The sequence below is a fragment of the Hemiscyllium ocellatum genome, chromosome 5 (assembly GCF_020745735.1).
Source record: "Hemiscyllium ocellatum isolate sHemOce1 chromosome 5, sHemOce1.pat.X.cur, whole genome shotgun sequence".
Classification (NCBI taxonomy): Eukaryota; Metazoa; Chordata; class Chondrichthyes; order Orectolobiformes; family Hemiscylliidae; genus Hemiscyllium; species Hemiscyllium ocellatum.
Genome location: NC_083405.1, coordinates 32,393,702 through 32,415,154, shown reverse-complemented (window position 1 = coordinate 32,415,154; position 21,453 = coordinate 32,393,702). Strand labels below are relative to the sequence as shown.

General features: G+C 41.7%; 1 protein-coding gene across 1 annotated transcript in view; it reads left to right on the top strand.

Annotated features, from left to right (window-relative positions):
- Window positions 1–21,453, top strand: part of LOC132815926 (zinc finger CW-type PWWP domain protein 2-like) — a 138,416-nt gene that overhangs the window by 56,295 nt on the left and 60,668 nt on the right. The window contains exons 3-4 of the mRNA XM_060825300.1: window positions 1,289–1,448; window positions 10,140–10,254. Of these exons, the coding sequence (XP_060681283.1) occupies window positions 1,289–1,448; window positions 10,140–10,254 (275 nt within the window). The remainder of the gene's footprint in view (window positions 1–1,288; window positions 1,449–10,139; window positions 10,255–21,453) is intronic.

The window sequence follows — 21,453 nt, the reverse complement described above, 5'->3', positions numbered from 1 at the left end:
GAAGAAGTAACAAAGAAGATTGATTAGGACATAGCAGTAGATGTGATCTATATGGACTTCAGTAAGGCGTTCAACAAGGTTCCCTGTGGGAGATTGATTAGGAAGGCTAGATCTCATGGAATACAGGGAGAACTAGCCATTTGGATACAGAACTGGCTCAAAGGTAGAAGACAGAGGATGGTGGTGGAGGGTTGTTTTTCAGACTGGAGGACTGTGACCAGTGGAGTGCCACAAGGATCGGTGCTGGGTCCTCTACTTTTTGTCATTTACATAAATGATTTGGATGCGAACATAAGAGGTACAGTTAGTAAGTTTACAGATGACACCAAAATTGGAGGTGTAGTGGACAGCGAAGAGGGTTACCTCAGATTACAACAGAATCTGGACCAGATGGGCCAATGGGCTGTGAAGAGGCAGATTGGAGTTTAATTCAGATAAATGCGAGGTGCTGCATTTTGGGAATGCAAATCTTAGCAGGACTTATACACTTAATGGTAAGGCCCAAGGGAGTGTTGCTGAACAAAGAGATCTTGGAGTGCAGGTCATAGCTCCTTGAAAGTGGAGTCGCAGGTAGATAGGATGGTGAAGAAGGCGTTTGGTATGCTTTCCTTTATTGGTTGGAGTATTGAGTACAGGAGTTGGGAGGTCATGTTGCGGCTGTACGGGACATTGGTTCGGCCACTGTTGGAGTATTGCATGCAATTCTGGTCTCCTTCCTATCGGAGAGATGTTGCAAAACTTGGAAAGGTTCAGAAAAGATTTACAAGGATATTGGCAGGGTTGGAGGATTTGAGTTACAGGGAGAGGCCGAACAGGCTGGGGCGTCGGAGGCTGACTTTATAAAGGTGTACAAAATTACGAGGGGGCATAGATAGGATAAATAGACAAAGTCTTTTCCCTGGTGTCGGGGAGTCCAGAACTAGAGGGCATAGGTTTAGAGTGAGGGGGGAAGATATAAAAGAGACCTAAGGGGCAACTTTTTCACTCAGAGGGTGATACGTGTATGGAATGAGGAAGTGGTGGAGGCTGATACAATTTCAACATTCAAGAGACATTTGGATGGGTATATGAATAGGAAGGGTTTGGAGAGATATGGGCCAGGTGCAGGCAGGTGGGACTAGATTGGGTTGGGATATCTGGTCGGCATGGACGGGTTGGACTGAAGGGTCTGTTTCCATGCTGTACATCTCTATGACTCTATGACACTACAGTAATAGTACAGGACTACAACTTAGAGTTGAACTTATGGATTCTATTTTATTAAAGTATTATTTTCATTTTTTTTTAGCTGGCCTTCCATTCTTTGTCCAGATGGTTTTACTGGACAATATGTGACATATGATGAGGATGGCTTTGTAGAACAGTATCACGTAGAATTCTTGGGAAAGCCACATGCCACAAGTTGGGTTGAAGTGCAATATGTCGAAACCTATTGCACAGGAGAATTGGTATGCAATTTGATTTTAAATGGGTAACATTGTCGTGTTCTAAGAGACTAACTTACCGTGAATATATTTGGCCTCGTCAGATGTCAATTTAAATTTTTATAATATTCTCTGAATCCAGTGTTTTAGTTAATCAAAATAGATAAACATAATTCAACTTGCGTCTTTCAAAATGAAAAACAAGTGTTAGACATAATGAATGTGTTCCAGGAACATGGAAAAATTCTGCAATTTATTACTATGTTCAGCAGAATTTCCGTAGTATTGATCTTTGCCAAACAGACTTATATTTATGGTTTTTGTTTGTTATGCAAGCTGTTTTGTGTTCATATTTCAGACAAATTGTGCAAGCAGTTTAGAAAGCACTAACTCCAAATGCATGACAATTATGTCAGAATATTTGGTAATGCCAATGTTCACTGAGGAAAACTGGATGTTACAGTGTTTACTTGTGAAAAGGTGAAAATGCCATTTCAGAAGAGACAGGTTGAGGAAGCGCGCTTTTCAATTTCCAGAGCTATTACCTGAAATTTAGGATATCATGAATAATAAAGAATATTCCCATGCATTCATTTTGAACAAAAGAAGCATGGAGGTTTTCACAAAAGGTTACTATATTCCTAATGTAAATTTGAAAGTACAGAACCAGGCATAATTGGCTCTTGTACATCTGTGTTGTCATCTCTGAATATGCCACATGTGATAACTATAGATTCTTCCACTTTACCTGGCAAGTGCTGCATATAATTTATCACAGTACCTTCACATAGAAGTGATTGGTTCCAAACATGTTTCTTTCAAATCATGATCTGTGAGATACAGATTCATATAATCTTCAGCTGAGAGCCAATAATGTCAAAGTCCTCATATTTTGCCCTACACTACCCATGTCAATTCATTCCCCAAGTATTGTCCTCACAATCACCTTGTTCTAACAATCAAAATGCCTAGGGTGTTTGTCACCAAATGTGGGACAAGATAAATGCTGCCATGCATAAAATAGTGCTAGCAATCTCCAAAACTAAGGAGTCTGAAGCATTTCTGCCTTTGCCTTCAATCTTCATGCTTGGTTCATTGAGAAGAAGATAAGAGACAATGAAGAACAAACAAAGAAAGAAAATGAGAGATTACAAGAGTTCATGTGAAAGGGAGATTGAGACAGAGAGGTAAAAACAATGACTGCAATTGCTGGAAATTAGATTCCGGAATAGAGTGGTGCTGGAAAAGCACAGCAGTTCAGGCAGCATCCGAGGAGCAGGAAAATCAACATTTTGGGGAAAAGCCCTTCGTCAGGAATACAGGCAGAGTGCCTGATTCTTTGCCCAAAATGTTGATTTTCCTGCTCCTCGGATGCTGCCTGAACTGCTGTGCTTTTCCAGCACCACTTTATTCCAGATTGAGACAGAGAGCACAAGGGAGGGAAAGCCAGCACGCCAGCATGAGAACAGGAGAGCACAATAACAAGGTGGAGGTTGGGAATGAGGGAGAGTGGAATTGAGAGAAAATAAGATAGGAGTGGTTGTTACAATTTCAGATCTATTTAAGATATCATTATTCAGGAAACACCAGTCAAGTATTTTGTTATGTGCTTTTGCTGTCCAACATCTATGCATATGGTGGTGTAATCTGGAATTCGAAGGGATATAAGTAATAGCGGCGGTTCCCCTTTATGACCTCAACTGGATCATTACTGCAAAATTGGGTAGTATTATATAAACTCCCCAACATCATAAAATGGCTGCTAATCCAGGTGTTTTGATGTACATTATAAAAACTTGGATCAAGTCGGTCAGTTTTACACATTTGCTAATAGCAATTCTCAACTGATCCGCAGCATTTGTTGAGAGGTTTAAGGGTCCCAGGCCAGCACTGCCTTTAACAGGTTGTGCTTGTTAAAATATAGAGCTGAAAATGTGTTGCTGGAAAAGCGCAGCAGGTCAGGCAGCATTCAAGGAGCAGGAGAATCGACATTTCGGGCATGAGCCCTTCTTCAGGAATGTGCCAAGCAGGCTCAGATAAAAGGTAGTGAGGAGGGACTTGGGGGAGGGGCGTTAGAAATGCAATAGGTGGAAGGAGGAAAAAGGTTCCGACATGCGGAACGTTTCAGAGAACACCTCTGGGACACCCAGACCAACCAACCCAACTACCTAGTGGCTCAACACTTCAACTCCCCCTCCAACCCCACCAAAGACATGCAGGACCTTGGACCCCTCCATCGCCAGACCATAGCAATACGACGGCTGGAGGAAGAGCGCCTCATCTTCCGCCGAGGAACCCTCCAACCACAAGGGATGAACTCAGATTTCTCCAGTTTCCTCATTTCCCCTCCCCCCACCTTGTCTCAGTCCCAACCCTCGAACTCAGCACCACCTTCCTAACCTGCCTGACCTCTCCGCCCCCACCCCCACTCCGGCCTAACACCCTCACCTTGACCTCCTTCCACCTATCACATTTCCAACACCCCTCCCCCAAGTCCCTCCTCCCTACCTTTTATCTTAGCCTGTATGGCACACTCTCCTCATTCCTGAAGAAGGGCTCATGCCCGAAACGTCGATTCTCCTGCTCCTTGGATGCTGCCTGACCTGCTGTGCTTTTCCAGCAACACATTTTCAGCTCGGATCTCCAGCATCTGCAGTCCTCACTTTCTCCTTGTTAAAATACATTTGGCCATATGGGTGTTTTCCTGGTGCTGGAAAAAAATAATAAAATATTTTCAAATTTTTTGTTGTCTCACTATGTGTAAATATATTTTTAAAAAATGCATGTAAAATTGCAGGTGATCTGGGGAAACAAAAAAATGAAGGGCATTATTGGGCCCTCATAAACAAAATAAATTGGGAGGGGTGGGTTGTCTTGTGGCACAGAAAAGGTTACAGATAAGTACCACCTCTAGTGGTACAGTGGTATTGCCCCTACACCTGGAATAAGAGGCATATGTTCAAGTCCTACCTGCTCCTCAGGTGTGCATTAACATCTCTGAACAGGTTGATTCAAAAAGCATAGGGGCAGAATTGGGGTATTTATGTGGTGCCATGGTAATGTCCCTACTCTTGGACCAGAAGCCTGGGTTCTAGTCCCACCTGCTCCAGAGGTGTATAGTAACATCTCTGAACAGGTTACTTAGAAAAATAGATTAAATAAAAAAAAGTAGAATTAGGCCATCTGGCCCATCACGTCTGTTCCACCACTTGATCATGTATGATATATTTCACAACCCCATTCTCCTGGCTTCTCCCTACAATCCTTAATTTCCTTAAGAATCAAGAACTTAACGGTCGGAGTCCCATCACCGGTGCTATTTAAGGGATTGGAATATGAAGGTGAGGTGACTTTGGCTTCTATTAAGTTAATATTTGGAAGCATGATAGCTTCTTCTTGGGAAGTCTTTTGGTGATTTGGTGCTGGAGGATTTGGTTACCTAAAATCTGATTGAAGATTTGTAGCTCGGGTATCCGTTGTTGTGGTTCTGCTCGCCGAGCTGGAAGTTTTTGCTGCAAACGTTTCGTTCCCTGGCTAGGGAACATCATCAGTGCTGTTGGAACCTCGTGTGAAGCGCTGCTTTGATGTTTCTTCCGGTATTTATATTGGTTTGTTCTTGCCGCTTCTGGGTGTCAATGACACCCGGAAGCGGCAAGAACAAACCAATATAAATACCGGAAGAAACATCAAAGCAGTGCTTCACACGAAGCTCCAACACCACTGATGATGTTCCCTAGCCAGCGAACGAAACGTTTGCAGCAAAAACTTCCAGCTCGGCGAGCAGAACCACAACGATTTGGTTACCTATACACATGAAGTCTGCAAGATATATGGGACTGCATATGAAAGGATCCTGGGTCTGCAACTTACCATTGAACGAACAGAATGAAGGGTGTAGAGGTTCTTTAAGAGGAAAGGAGAGGAGCACTCTCCATAGAAGATTCTACACCATGAAATTTCAGGGAGCACTTCTTCCGCCTTTATTTCATTCATGAATAATGATTGAGGCAGTTCAGGTTAGACAAGAATGTAGGAATAGAACTGTGCTTTCTGCAAAAGGGCTTGCAGCCTCACTCAGGACAAGGAGAGCACTGCCAGTGGCTGTTAAGTTCATATTCATCTCTACAAGATTGATCATTTCACGGAGAAGCGGCTGACATGATAAAATTGCTAAGTATGTCATTCGCACACTGTATCCAGGATATGGTTTAGTCTCAATATATGATGAGATTCATTATGTTTTCTCTAAGCAGCGAAAAGGATGATGAGCATGCATTTGTAGGAATAATAAAATTCCCACTCTTGCATGTGGCTCTATGAATCTTCATGTCATCACACAGAGATATGGGAATAGCAAGTCCTGCTAGTCCATCAGTGTTCAATGGAATGTAATCATGCATGTTGTATTTTGTCAATAATTTTATCGACTTTTGTCATAACATCTATGACAATACCTTGAGGCAGTTCGTGTTTTTTGCTGTCTGCGAACCTCCAAAAAGAGAAAAGGACTTCATTCGGCTAATGAGTCTATTCTACCATACAAACATGCAAGGATCGTGGGCTTAAATTGAAAGTCAAGCATCTGCCAGGAACATTGCAGATAGAATGTTGCTGTTCTCAACCGATGGTTGTGCTGCCTAGATGAATCAGATGGAGCATGTTTCCCAGATTCATGATGGTCTGCTGTGATTGTTGCAATCCTGCCTTTGTGAGAACACAGCCATAGCCACTAACCAGTGAGAAGTCATCAAGAAAAAAGAAGTAGAGGAGACAGGAAGAAGGCAGCTCAGATCCTTTCATATTGTAGAGCTGTCTGAGATGACTTAGCCCTTAGGAGAATATCCCATGACCACCATCTCCCAGTTCACAATATGGGATATTCCCATCATACCATCCATTTGGCCAAATTCTTTAATAAAGACCCCCAACCAAAACCTATAATTTCATCTCCAAATGACACCCACTAATACAGCATAAATAATCTATTCATCATTTTGTGTTCCCTTAGTGCACATCTTGATCCTGACTTTGCTTGTCCTGATGCTCCAATGTACCACTCCAAGCAAGCAATATGGTTGGTAGTAGGCTGCTTACTTTCACTTGAGGGGCATGGAGATATTCCTGCATAATGCACTCAGGTTTTGTTGGAGCTAAATAGCCCAGCTTTATACTGCATCACCTTGGCACAAGTGGCAGCAGTCTAAACTGGCTGACTGAAAGGTCACAGCAATGGTATTCACACAATGGCAGTGGTGGAGGCTGGAATGCTGTTATCCTGAAGGATGATCACAGTTTTGTGTTTCACCAGGCGATTGCCACTCCCAAAGGAGGTGGGGACTTTGGGGAGAGGGTGTGGTGGATCACGGGATTAAACCTGGGGCCTACTTGTCAGGGGAGAGCTCAGACTAGGATTAGAAATAAGTAGGCTTATCTAAGAGGGAGTCAAGCCTGGGACAGCAATAGGAGAAGAAAGAACAAGTGCTGTTGAAGGTTTGAGGTAGAGATCTGGGAAGCAGCATACCTAAGAAAAGGTTAATGAAAAGAGACATGAGTGCTGTTGAGCAGAATCTGTGGAAGGAGAAGAAGAGTGGCAAACAGAACACAAAGATAGAAGTGCCAAGAGAAATAATGGGCACTCTGAAACCAACGGGCACTGCAGGAGCTGGGGTGTATTATCAACCCTCAAACTGATACCGAGATTAAAGTTTGTAAGTTTCCTTTGAAATTTTGATTTTTAATACAATGCTGCATGTGGGCTGTCTGCCCTAAGTATGTTTGATTATTTTATTCCAAAAAAGTAGAAATAATGGGCTAAGATCTAGAATGCTGGCCAAAACACATATCCAAATTGACTTGGAAAATTCAAGTCTCAACACAGACATCTACTTCAAACCCATTGACTCTCATAACTACCTGGACTACACCTCCTCCCACCCTCCTCCTGTAAAAACACTATCCCTTACTCCTAATTCCTCTGTCTCCACCACATCTACTCCCAGGATGACCAATTCCACTCCAGAAGATCCCAGATGGTCTCTTACTTCAAGGACCGCAATTTCCCCTCCCACGCTGTCAACAATGCCCTCCAATGCATCTCCTCCACTTCCTGCGTCTCTGCCCTTGAACCCCACCCTTCCAATCACAACAAGGACAGAACCCCCTGGCCCTCATCTTCCACCCCACCAACCTATGGATACAATGCATCATTCTCTACCATTTCTGCCACCTACATTCAGATGCCACCATCAGAGATATATTTCTGTTCCCACCCCAGAGACCATTTCTGTATTCTGCAGAGACCATTTTCTCCGCAACTCTCTCATTAGGTACACACCCTGACCAATCCACCCTCCACTCCTGGCACCTTCCCTTGCCACTGCAAGAGATATAAAACCTGTACCCACACCTTCCCCCTCAACTCTATTCAAGGCCTTAAAGGATCCTTCCATATCCAGCAGAGATTTTCCTGCAACTCCAAACACCTCACCTACTGTGTCCATTGCTTTCAATGTGGTCTCCTTTATTTTGGGGAGACAGGACACCAACTTGCGGGATATTTCAGAGAATATCTCTGGGATACACACACCAATCAACCCACCACCAAACACTTCAACTCCCCCTCCCAGTCTGCTAAGGACATGCGAGTCCTGGGCCTCCTTCACCACCACATTCCAGCCACTTGATGCCTGGAGGAAGAACACCTCATCTTCCATCTTGGGACCCTGCAACTATCTGGGATCAATGTCAATTTCACCAGTTTCCTGATCTTCCTTTTCCCCACCTTATCCCAGATCCAACCCTCCAACTCAGCACTGTCCTCTTGAACTGTCCTACATGTCCATCTTCCTTCCCAACTATCTGCTCCACCCTTCACTCCGACCTATCACCATCAGCCCAACCTTCATCTATCTACCACATTCCCAGCGACCTTGCCCCCTCAGCCCCACACCCCTCCCATTTATCTCTCAGCCCCCTTGGACACCCTCTTACTTTCCTGATGAAGAGCTTATTCTCCCAACGTCTACTCTGCTGCTCCTTGAATGCTGACTAACCAGCTGTGCTTTTCCACCACCACACTTTTTGACTTTGTTTCTGGTTTCTTTGTTGAGTTTTCCTGAGCTTGTTCAGTGAGTTGCTAAAATGGGCAGTTGAATACTAAAGAGGTGGAGTTGTGGCTCATATTAAGGCATTTATTAAGCATTAATCCCTGTCATAGAATCATAGAGGAGTACAGCACGGTCCAACCTGTCCATGCCGACCAGATATCCCAACCCAATCTAATCCCACCTGCCAGCACCCGGCCCATATCCCTCCAAACCCTTCCTATTCATATACCCATCCAAATGCCTCCTAAATGTTGCAATTGTACTAACTTCCACCACTTTGTCTGGCAGCTCATTCCATACACAGCATCTCACATGAAAAAAGTTGCCCCTCAGGTCTCTTTTATATCTTTCCCCTCTTACCCTAAACCTATGCCCTCTAGTTCTAGACTTCCCAACTCCAGGGAAAAGACTTTGTCTGTTTATCCTATCCATGCCCCTCATGATTTTGTAAACCTCTGGCATTTCACCACTGCTTCATAAGAATCTCATCATGCCAATTGTGAAAGCAATTCTTGTCCAATTCTGCCACATATCTCATCATTACCGATGTTACTCAGACCCCTTTCCCACCCTAAGCATTAACAATGCCATATAGTGTCATCCAGTTCCAAGATGTCCAGAGAAGTCCAGAAATTTACAAGTCAAATTTGAGAAATAATCAAGGACCTCACTGCAAAAAGTATTCGAGAGATGTCTAGGGAATGAGCAGTTTAAAATTGTTATTAATTTGTAATTAGCGCTAAAATGAAGCCCATTGTTCAAGCAGAATATTTCAACAGTAGTGGAAGAAATTGAGGGAAAAATGGTAAAAGATGGCAGAAGATGATCATGGATAGAAGTGCATTGAAGAGAACCTCTGAGGAAGCTGATCATCTCGAATGCTGACGATGACTGGTTTGGAGGGATATGGGTCAGGTGGTGGTAGGTGGGACTAGCTTGGGTTGGGATATCTGGTCGGCATGGACGAGTTGGACTGAAGGGTCTGTTTCCATGCTGTACATCTCTATGACTCTATGACCGCAAATGCCTCAACATGCACCAGAGATCACTGGTGGATCATTCCTTGGATTTTCTGATCTTAATTGTTAAATTAGATTCTGTTGTTCAGGAAGAAACAAAGAACATAAGACAAATTAAGAATTCAGCAAATCTATTTGCCTCATGACTATTCCTCTTGAATGCTGTCCTTCCTAGTACAGCATCCATTTGTATTTTGAATGATCTTATGCTTTGGATCCTATGACCTGCCAAAATTATTCAACATGCAAAAATGTTCTTCCTCAGTTTTGCCTTAATTTACTTTTAATGAGAATATGCTCTTTTGTTTTTAAACTCTCTTGGTTATAGAAATCTATTCAAATTTTTTTTCTATTTTCTATACCTCAAAGATCCCATTTTACCTGTTATCTTTCAAAACTGTGGCTCTCCAATCCTTCCTCACAGCCTATCTTGCTTCACTTGTTTCCACTTGGAATCAGTTTTTTTTGTTGTTTAGTTGAGCCTCTCTAATATCTATGTTTCTTTGTAATTAAACAATCCAGCACTTCCTGTTGCTAAAATACTTCAAAACAAAGTTGACATTATTCTAATGAATCCTTTATGTTGACAGGCAGAAAATGTAAAGAAAGCCAGGCGGTGGTATAAAAGTGCATTGGAAGAAGCAAAGGTGTTGTCAAGACTTAGTTCTGAAGAGAGACTCAGAATGTGCCATCTGAGCTGTCAAGGTAAAATACCTCTGGCTGGGAGTTAATCAGTTATGGGGTAAAATAGACTGCAGAACATTGATATGTTAATGCTTCACTGTATAAAGTTCAAGGAGATACTGACGCACAGTTATAGATATTATTAATCAACCTGTTTAGAGATGTCATTACACACCTTGGAGAAGTGCAAGTTAATCACTTAAAGATAGAGGTAATATTTGGAGGTAGTGGTAAGATTAAGGTATGGCTTAGAGGTAGGGACAGTATCACTGTATCACAAGTATCCTAAAATCAACCTGTTCAGTTACATTATGGCACTGGAATAGACTAATCAAGTAATGGGCTAGCAAAGTCAGGTAATTGAATCATAAAGTATATAGCTACTAGATTGGATCTGCAGCAGGTTGTGAGGAAACTGGAAATGAACTTGACCTTTATTCTCACTCGACTACCTGCAATAAATGCCAGTATTTGTAGGAATGGCACCATACTGTCCTTGTGGAGACAAAATCCTTTCTTCACATTGAAGGTATCTTCCATCATGTGTAATAGTCCCACCATACTAAATGGGATAGATTTTGAACAGGTCCAGCATTTCAACAGTAGATATTTCTGGGCCATCAACAGCAGCAGAATTTTGTGTTCAACCACAAATTAACCACATGGTCCAATATAACCATACTCTACCATTACCATCAAGATGAGGAATATACCCTGGTTCAATGAAGACTTGGATAGGGCACTCCAGGAGCAAAACCAACCATGCCTAAAAATGAGGTGTCAACTAAATGAAGTACAACACATAACTACTTGCAAAACAGCATTGAAAGAAGCATGTGATAGAGTTAAGCAATCCCACAACCAACAGATTAGCAGGAAAACTGCAATCCTGCCACATTTAATCATGAGTGGTGATGGATAATTAAACAGCTACAAAGAGGAAAAGGCTCCACATATTTCCTAAAACTCCATGATTGATGAACTCAAGCCTTCAGTGACAAGGACTGAAGACAATGTTCAGGCATTTGCAGATATCTTTAACCACAAATGCCAAGTGGATGATCTACTTCTCCTGAACTCCCCTGCATCACAGATGATAGTCTTCAGCCAAATCATATTCAGTTGAAATAGCTGAAGGCATTTTCACAACATATCAACAATAGTACTGAAGACTGCTCCTGAACCAACTGTTTATTTAACCAATCTTTGCAGTTTAGCTAGAACACCAAGCCCAGGTATGTCTTTTTTTTTCATTCATTCATGGGATGAGGTCGTGGTTGGCCAGGCCAACATTTATTGCCCATCTTTAATTGCCTTGAGGCCAGTTAACAGTCAACCACATTGCCGTGGGTTGGGAGCCATATGGAGGCCAGACCAGGTAAGGATGGCAGTTTCCTTCCCCAAAGAACATTAGCGAACTAGATGAATTTTTCCAACAATCTGACACTCTCCCACACATCATGCTCACTCCCCAGCACACTTCCCCACCATGACACTGACTCCCCTGTACAAACTGACTCTTAATTCCAGATTTTTAAAATTGAATTGAACTTGCACCATCTGTCATGGCAGAATTCAAGCCTTGGTCCTCAGAACATTGCCTAGGTCTCTGGATTAACAGTCCAGTGTTAATGTCAGTAGGCCGCTGACTCCAGGTTGCCTCCTCTCCTCCTGTGAAAACAATAAAAAGTCAGAATCAACCTAGCTAATCACTGTTCCGTTCATCTACACTTGATTGTCAGCAAAGTGATGGAATTTGTTGTTGAGTGGTATAAAGCTATTCATGAATAACCTACTCAGTTTCAGTTCCACGAGGGCCATTCAACTCCTGACATCACTAAAACAATGGTCTGAACATAGACAAAAAAGCAGGATTCCAGAGGTGAGGTGAGAGTGAGTACCGTTGAAATCAAGGCACAATTTGACTGTGTGTGGCATCAAGAAGCTGTAAGAAACTGGGGTCAATTAGAATCAGGGTAAGATCTTCACTGGTTGGATCAAACATAACATAAAGAGAGTTGTGGTTGTTGGATATATACCACCAACTTCTCAAAGTAATTAGGACAAACAATAAATCTTTGGCAATGACACCCACATCCTGTGAAACAATGCATTAAAACCTCACTTGAAAACCTTTAGAACCAAACGGAAATGGACACCATACCAAGAACTAAGAGATTAGATGCATAGACTGGTGAACCATTGATTTTTACAATGTAGAATTAGATTCAATGGAATTAGTGAGTAATTTTAATATTATCCTACTTTCCATTCCTCCCCAATAGTTTGCAGTTAAGCCTGCTTGAAAGGTTTAATTGCTTTTTCCCTGGGGATTCTTTTCTTTCAAAAAGTTATCAGTCTCTGTAGGGATTGCAGCACTTCTTTCAAAAATATTTTCTGCTAGCTTAGACAGTTGAAAACAAGCCAAGACATTGAGAAGAGCAACAAAATATTTTCAGTGGATACTTCCTCCAATATTGTTTTGTGAAGCTTGAGAGAAGGAGATTATGTGTGAGAGAAGCTGCTGATTTTACCTGCATGGTAGCTAAAAAATAATCTACAACTATGTAGAAGGTAAAAACAGTGTCAACTCTTTCATCCTGAAAAAATACAAATCAATTCCTCAAGAAGTAGAAAAACCTGGCCTTGGTAGTCAGATATTGTGAAATATTAAATATTGTCGAAATGTTTTGCCTTGTACTCATTAGGATAAAAAGAAGAATGCCAAATTTAAATGCTCACAACAATTTATAGAGTATGGTTAGTTGGCACGTCTTTGCTCTGGCCAAGGTATTATCATGAAGAAAGCAATGGGGAAATGCAAGACTCCAATTTGTCAGTTAATTCAGTTAAGGGTCAAAATGTGAACATATTCTTTTTGTTTGCAAAAAACAGATCCCTTTCCTATGAATGTGTGGTGAGCAAGCATTGGTGAGCCATGTGTTACGAAACTGCAGAAAAGGTTTTTTTCATTCAAGCTGTGAAATGGCAGAAAATTCCTCTCTAAAGTTATATTTTCCTGTGCCCTGTCAGCGATTACTTCATTTTTCACAAACAAGTTCAAAGCAATTTACAGAATATTTGATGGCTTGCTTCCATGTTCCTTTACCATCCAGATAACTTATAAACCCAAAATTGGTTTTCATGATGTGGAACACATTGAAGAATTTTCCTTCTAGCCAAACTACGTAAATCTTGCGATCTAATTTAAATCATCATAAATTTGGTCTTCAGTCTGAACATGTGCTCCCACTCATGTTTTGCATGGTGACCAACAGGTCTGCCATTTCCATCGTTAAGGTGCAGGGCCAGCTAAAATATGACAAAGAACTGTGGGGGCTATAAATCTGAAACAAAAATATAAATTGCAGGAGAAATTCAGCAGGCCTGGCAATATCTGTGGAGAGAAAGCAGAATCAATGTTTCAAGTTCAGGGACTCTTTTTCAGAACAGAGATTGCTTTTTAAAGCAGAACTAGCAGAAGCTATCTAGGAACAGGCTATTTTAAATCAAGTAATGAATGATGAGGTAGGATTAGTAAGAAATATCATAGTTAAGGATCCTCTAAGGAGTGACAATCATAACACAGTAGAATTTTATGTTCAGTTTGAAGGAGAGCAATTCGGGCCTTAACAATTGTCCTCAGCCTAAGTAAGGGCCATCGTATATGTATGAAGGAACTGTGTTCAATAAAAGTTAAATATTGCAAATGCTGGAAATTGGAAACAAACAGAGAATGCTGGAGAAACTCAGCAGGTCTGGTAGCATCCATGCAGAGAGAAACAGAGTGAATGTTTCAAATCCGGTATGACTGTTTTGCAGACCTGTTGAATTTCTCCAGCATTCACTGTATTTTTCAAAATTGGGCTGGGAAATAGATTAAGTAGAATGTCATTCAATTAGCACTGACAGATGTTTAAGCAAGTATTTCACAATGCTCAGCAAAAATTTGTTTTGGTCAAAAAGAAGGATTGTATGAGAAGGATGAACTACCTATGGTTAACAAAGATTGTCAAGGTGAGTATTCAATGAAAAACTAAGGGGTACAAAGCAGGGCAAATGAGTGGTAGGCCAGAGGAATGGGAGTATTTCAGGAACCTGCATCAGATGACTAAAACACTAATAAAGAGACAAGAAATTGATGATGAAAGTAAATTGTCAAGAATTGTAAAAATAGACAGTGAAAAATTCTATGGATATGTAACACCCAAAGAGTAGATAATGTAAGTGTGAACACTTGGAAAATGCAACTGTGTAATTAATAAAAGGGAACATTGAGATATCATAGAATTTAAATCAATATTGTGCATTGACCTTCATGATAGAAGGCACTATAAGCATTGCAAAGGTAATAATAATCAAGGTACTAATAGGAGGAAAGATTTTGAAACAGTTTCTGTCACAAGGGACAAAGTGTTTGACAAACAAATTGAACCACAGGCAGGCAAGTTGCCAGGGTCATATAATCATACAATACAGAAGAGGCCCTTCAGCCCATCAGGTCTGCACTGCCAAAAATGTATTACCACCTATCCAGTCTCACTTTCCTTCACTAGGCTCATAGTCTTGAATGTTATGACACTCCAAGTGCTCATCAAGTATTTTTTTAAAGATTGCGAGGTTTCCTGCCTCAACTACCCTCCTAGGCAGTGCATTCTGCACTCCACTAACCTCTGGGTGATAAAGGTTTTCCTCAAATGCCCTCTAGGTCTCCTGCTATTTACTTTAAAATTACTCCCGTGTTATTGCCCCATCAACTGAGGGAAGAGCTGCTTTCTATTCATCCTGTCCATGCTGCACTAATCTTAAACATCTCCATAAGGTTCCTCCTGAACTTTCTCTGCTCCAAAGAAAACAACCTGAGCTTATCCAGCCTTTCTTCATAGCAGAAATGCTTCATTCCAGGCAACATCCTGGTGAGTCTTCTTTGCACCCCCTCTAATGCAGTCACCTCCTTCCTATAGTGTGGTGACTAGAACTACACACAGTACTCCAGCTGTGCCCTAACCAAAGTCTGTACAGCTTCAACATGAGCTCCTTGCTCTTACAGTCTGTGTCATGATTGCTGAAGGCAAGTATCTCATATGCTGACTTAAACACCATATTAACCTGCCCTACCTCGTTCAGGGATCTGTAGACAAGCAGCCCAAGATCCCACTGTCCCTCTGTGCTTCTAGTGTCTTGCCATTCCTTGGGTGCTCTGTCTTGTTACCTCTTCCAAAGTGCATCACCTCATTTTTTATCACGATTAAATTCCATCTGTCACTGATCTGCCTATCTGATATATCTTCCTGTAACCCAACACCTTTCTCCTCACTGTCAACCACCTGGCCAATTGTTATATTATCTGCAAACTTACTTAGTGTACATCTTCCATTCTCAGCTGCATCATTTGTGAACATCACAAACAATGGTGAGTCCTACCGATTCCTTTGGATCTTTCTCCTTTTCCAGATCAAACTTAATATATACAGTGTCGTGGTTGCTATCACCAAAATACTGCTCCCATTGTCACCTTGAACACCAGTCTGGCTTCATTCCTCAGAACTGGATCTACCACTGCACTGCCACTCATAGAAACATCTACACACTGATATTAAAAAAGATCTCCTGTATATATTTCAAGAAATTTTCCTCCTCTAAACCCTTTATACTATGATTATCCCAATTAATATTGGGGTAGCAGAAATCCTCCCTAATGTAATTACATTATCTGATGCCATGAATTCAAGGGAAATATTCCAGCATTCACTGGATTCTGGGAAGGTTCGAGTGGATTGTAAAACTGCTAATGTAAAGCCCCTGATCAAGAAGAGAGAGAGACAGCAGGAATGCATAGGCCAGTTAGCCTAACATCTGTCATTGGGAAAATGAAATAATCCATTATTAAAGAAAATTAGCTGGACATTTTGAAACATTTAACACAATCAAAAAGAGTTAATATGGTTTGGTGAAAGTAAAATCATATTTGCCAAATTTGCTCAAGTTCTTCAAGTATATAATGAATAGAATTGATAAAGGGGAACTGGTAGATGTAGTGTATTTGGATTTTCAAAAGGCATTTGATAAGGTGTCACCTAAAAAGTTTTGCACAATATTGGCACTCACAAGGGTAATGCATTGGCACAAGTTGAGGATTGGTTAACACACAGAAATCAGACAATGAAGAAACATAGGTCTTTTTCAGGTTGGAAAGAAACAACTAGCCACAAGAATTTTGGAGTCTCAGTTAATTACATAAATGACTTTGAGGAGGGGGAACAATGTGTAATGCATCCAAATTTGGTGGTGATATAAAAATAGCTGGGAGGATATGTTGTGCTGAAGACATAAGGAATTTGTATGGAGATAGAGATAGATTGAATGAGTGGGCAAAATATTAGCAGATGAAGTTTAATACAGGAAAGTGTGAGGTCACTCAAAGAAGAGTCAAAAGACAGAATATTAATCAAAAAATGAGATACTCCAAAAGCAATGCAGTGTAGGTGTTCTTGTACATGAAACAAAAAAAAAGTTAACATGCAGGTACAACAAGTGATTAAAAATGCAAATGGAAGTTTGGCATTATTTGTGGAATCTAAAAATGGGAAACCTTGTTGGCGTTGTTGTTCCTGGAGCATTGTGTACAGTTTTGTCTCTCTGTATTTAAGAAAGGATATGTTGGCATTTGAAGCAGTTCAAAGAGATTCACTGGGCAGATTCTTGAGATGAAGGAGTTGACTTACACAGATAAGCTATTTATTCATTAGAGTTTAGAAAGATGAGGGGAGATCTTGACAAAGTGGATGTTGAGAAGTAGTTTCCAATAGTTGGTGGGAAGCTGTCAGAAAGTGGAGCAGCAGTAGCGGTGAGTATAAGAGTACCAGAGCTCAGGCATCGCAGCCTAATTGGTGAGAAGCTGTCAGAAGGTGGAGCAGCAGAGCAAGGCAATCTTTAAAACTAATGGAGCTCTAGGCACTGTAGCTGCAAAGAAAATTGGATTGACATCACAACAAGGCTGTGACATGTTTGGCTGTAAGGAAATCTGCACTAAATTTGAAAGAGAACTCAGCAAAGAAGTATCATAATGTATATAAATATATATTATGATACTTATACATATTTAATATACAAACTAATAAAGTAATTAACTAAGTAGAAATGGCTGGGCAGGTGATATTTTGTGGCTGTATGATGTGGGAACTGGATAATCCCATTGTGAACTGCAATGGCCCCACCTGCAGCCAGTGCTGGTTGCTTAATGAACTCTGCCTCAGAGTTGATGAGCAGAAATCCGAGCTCCAAACATTGCAGCCCATCCGGGAGGGGGAGAACTACGTAGACACTTTGTTTTAGGAGACAGTCATACCTGGTAGATTAAGGACTTCAAATTTGGTCAGTGGCTGGGCAGCAGGTTGTGACTGCAAGCAAGGCAGACAGAGGGATCCTGCAGTCAGGAACAGAGGAGCCTCAACTCTTGCCTTGTCCAACAGGTACGAGGTAGTTGCTCCTTGGTGTGTTGCCTATTCAGTTCCAGGGTAATAGATATCTCTGACCGGCTTGAAAGGACATTGAAGAGGGAAGGGGGAGGATCCAGTTGTTATGGTCCATATCAGAACAAACAACATAGGCAAGACTAGGAAAGAAGATCTGTTCAGGGATTATCAGAAGCTAAGAAACCAAATTAAAGAACAGATCCTCAAGGGGTATCATCTCTGGATTACTGCCTGAGTCATGTGCAAATTGGCACAGAGACACAAGAATAAGGGAAGTAAACATATGGCTAAAAGAGTAATGTGGGGAAAAAAGAGTTCCTTTTCATGGGGCACTGGCATCAATGTTGAAACAGGAGGGATCTGTACTGCTGGGAAGGTCTCCACTTGAACCGAGCTGGGACCAATGTTCGAGCGAAAAGGGTAAATAGACTAGTCAACAGGACTTTAAACTTGAAAGTGGGAGTGAAGGGAAGGGTAAAACTTCCACAGTGGGGACCAACGCAGCAGGTTAACATCTGTAGAGGTGAAAAAATATGAATTAAATTACAGGGAAGAAGAAGTCAGCAGAGGCTTTTAAAGTCTCCAGCACAGACACAAATAGGACAGAGTATTTAGAAAGGGTTAACAAACAAACTTCAAGCTGGACAAATGAATGGCAATGAGAAGAGGATGGTTAATATAGGACTGAAGGTGTTATATCTGAATGCATGCCATATTAAGCATAAGGTAAATGAGCTTGTGGCACAGATCAAAATTGGCAAGTATGGTGTGGTGGGCATCATGGAGACATGGATGCAAGAGGATCAGGATTGGGAGCTGAATATCCAAGGATATACATCTTATTGAATAGATAGGCAGGTGGGCAGAGGGGATGGTTGCCTTATTAGTAAGAAATGAAATTAAACCAACAGTAAGAAATGAAGGAGGGTCAGATGGGTAGAATCTGTGTGTGTAGAGTTGAGGAACCGCAAACATAAAACAAAAAAAACATAGTTGGACTTAGATACATGCCTCCAAACAGTAATCAGGAGCTGGGGCACAAGATACACCCGGAGGTAGAAAAGGTGTATAAGAAAGACAGAGCAACAGTGATGATGGGGGATTTCAATATGCAGGTGGATTGCAAGAAAAGAAATTTATGGCATGTCCAAGAGATGGCTTTTTGGGGCAGCTTGTGGTGGAACCCACTAGGGAATAGGCAATACTGCATTCAGTGTTGTGCAATGAGGCAGATTTGATAAGGGAGCTGAAGATGAAGGAACCCTTCAGAGGCAGTGATGGGAATATCTTTTGAATATACTCTGCAATTTGAGAGGGAGAAGATCAAATCAGATGTAATCGTATTACAGCTGAGTAAAGGCAATTACAGAGGCATGAAAGAGGAGCTGGGCAGAATTGATTAGGAGACAAGCCTAGCAGGAAAGACATGGAACAGCCAATGGCTGGAGTTTCTTGGAGTAGTTCAGGAGATACAGCAAAAGTTCATCCCTACAGAAAGGAAGCATGGTACAGGGAGGATGAAGCAATTGTGGCTGTCTGAAGATACCAAGGACAGCATTAAAGCAAAAGAGAAAGCATATAATGTGGCAAAAGGCAGTGGGAAACCAGAGGATTGGGAAGCTTACAAAGACCAACAGAGGGCAACATAAAAAAGAATGGAGGGAGAACATTAAATATGAGGGTAAGCTAGCCAGTAATATAAAGGAAGACTGTTAGAGTTTCTTTAGATATATAAAAGGCAAATGGGAGGCAAAGGTGGCCATTGCATTGCTGAAAAATGATACTAGGGAGGTAGTAGTGGGGAATAAAGAATGGCTGAGGAACTGAATAATTATTTCACGTCAATCTTCATGGTGGAAGTCACAAGTAATATCCCAAAAATTCAAGAGTATGGTGGCTGCCACCAAGGAGAAGGTGCTCAAAAAACTGAAAGGCCTGAAGGTGGATAAATCACCTGGACCAGATGGATTACACCCCAGTGTTCTAAAGGAGATAGCTGAAGAGATAGTGGAGGTGTTAGTAGTGATCGTCTTTCAGGAATCACTAGAGTCAGGGAGGGTCCCAGAGAACTGGAAAACACTAAAGTGACACCCCTGTTTAAAAAGGGAGTAAGGCAAAAGACAGAAAATTACAGGCTGATTATCCTAACCTGAGATTTTGAAGTCCATTGTGAAGGATGAGATTTCTGAATACATGGAAGTGTACAGTAAAATAGGGCAAAGTCAGCATGGTTTCACCAAGGGGAGGTCATGAATAACAAATCTGCTCGAATTCTTTGAGGAGGTAATGAGTAGGTTAGACCAAGGAGGGTCAATGGATGTTATCGACCTGGACTTCAAGAAGGCCTTTTGTACAGGTGGCTGTTGAGTAAGATAAGGGCCCATGGTGTTAGCCGCAAGGTGCTAGCATGGATAGCAGAAAGCTGAAAGTGGAGATAAAAGGGTCTTTATCACGATGGCAGCCAGTGACAAGTGGTATTCTACAAGGCTCAGTGTTAGCACCATAACTTTTCACTTCATACATTAATGATATAGATGAATTAACTGAGGGCATTCTGGGTAAGTTTGTAGACAATGCAAAGATAGGTAGAGGGGCAGGTAGTATTGAGGAGGAGGGAAGCTGCAGAAGAATTTGGAAAAGTTAGGAGAGTGGGTAAAGACTTGGCAATGTGGGGAATACAATGTGGGGCAAGTGTGAGGTTGTGCATTTTGATAAGAAGAATAGAAGCATGGACTATTTTCTAATTGGGGAGAAAATTTAGAAGTCTGAAGTGCAGTGAGACTTGGGAGTTCTAGTCCAGGATTCTGTCAAAGTTGTGGGTTGAGTCAGTAGTTAGGAAGGCAAATATAATGTAGGCATTTATTTTGATAGGAGTTGAATACAGAAGCAAGGATGTACTTCTGAGGATCTGTGAGGCTCGTGTGCAGTTTTGGACCCCATATCTAGGAAGGATGTACTGGCCCAGGAGTGTGTTCAGGGGAGCTTTACGAGAGTGGTCCCAGGAATGAAAAGCTTAACAAATGAGGCACGTTTCTGGAGTTTGGGTCTATACTCAATGGAGTTTAGAAGGATGTGGGGGGATCTATTTGAAACTTACAGAATACTGAATGACCTGCACAGACTGGATACTGGGAAGATGTTTCCATTAGTAGGAGAGACTTGGAGCTGAGGGCAAGCCTTAGAGTAAAGGGAAGACCTTTTAGAACAGAGGTAAGAAGAAACTTCTTCAGCCAAGGATTGGTGAATCCATGGAATTCATTGCCACAGAAGGCTGTGGAGGCCATGTCATTGAGTATACTTAAGACTGAGATAGATTCTTGAGCATTAAGGAGATCAAGGGTTACGGGAAGAAGGCAGGAGAATGGGGTTGAGAAACTTATCAGCCAGGATTGAATAGTGGAATAGACTCAATGGGCTGAATGGCCTAATTTCTGCTCCTGTGTCTTATGGTCTGACTGCCTGCACCAGACCCCAGTCTAGCAACCATCCCTGTTTCGCTCCAAGCGTCCAGTCCACTCCGCACCAGCTCTCAGCTACTCCAAGGTAAGTGTCCTCTAGGACTCACTTCCCTGTGCCGGCCTCCATTCCAGGACTCACTTCCTTGTGCTGGCCTCCACTCCGGGACTTGCTTCCCTACACTGGCCTCCGCTCCGGGACACCTTCCTTACATTGGCCTCCGTTCTGGGACTCGCTACTAAAATGAGAAACAGAGTGTTATGGTTGACTGATGTTTTTGCAAGTGGAA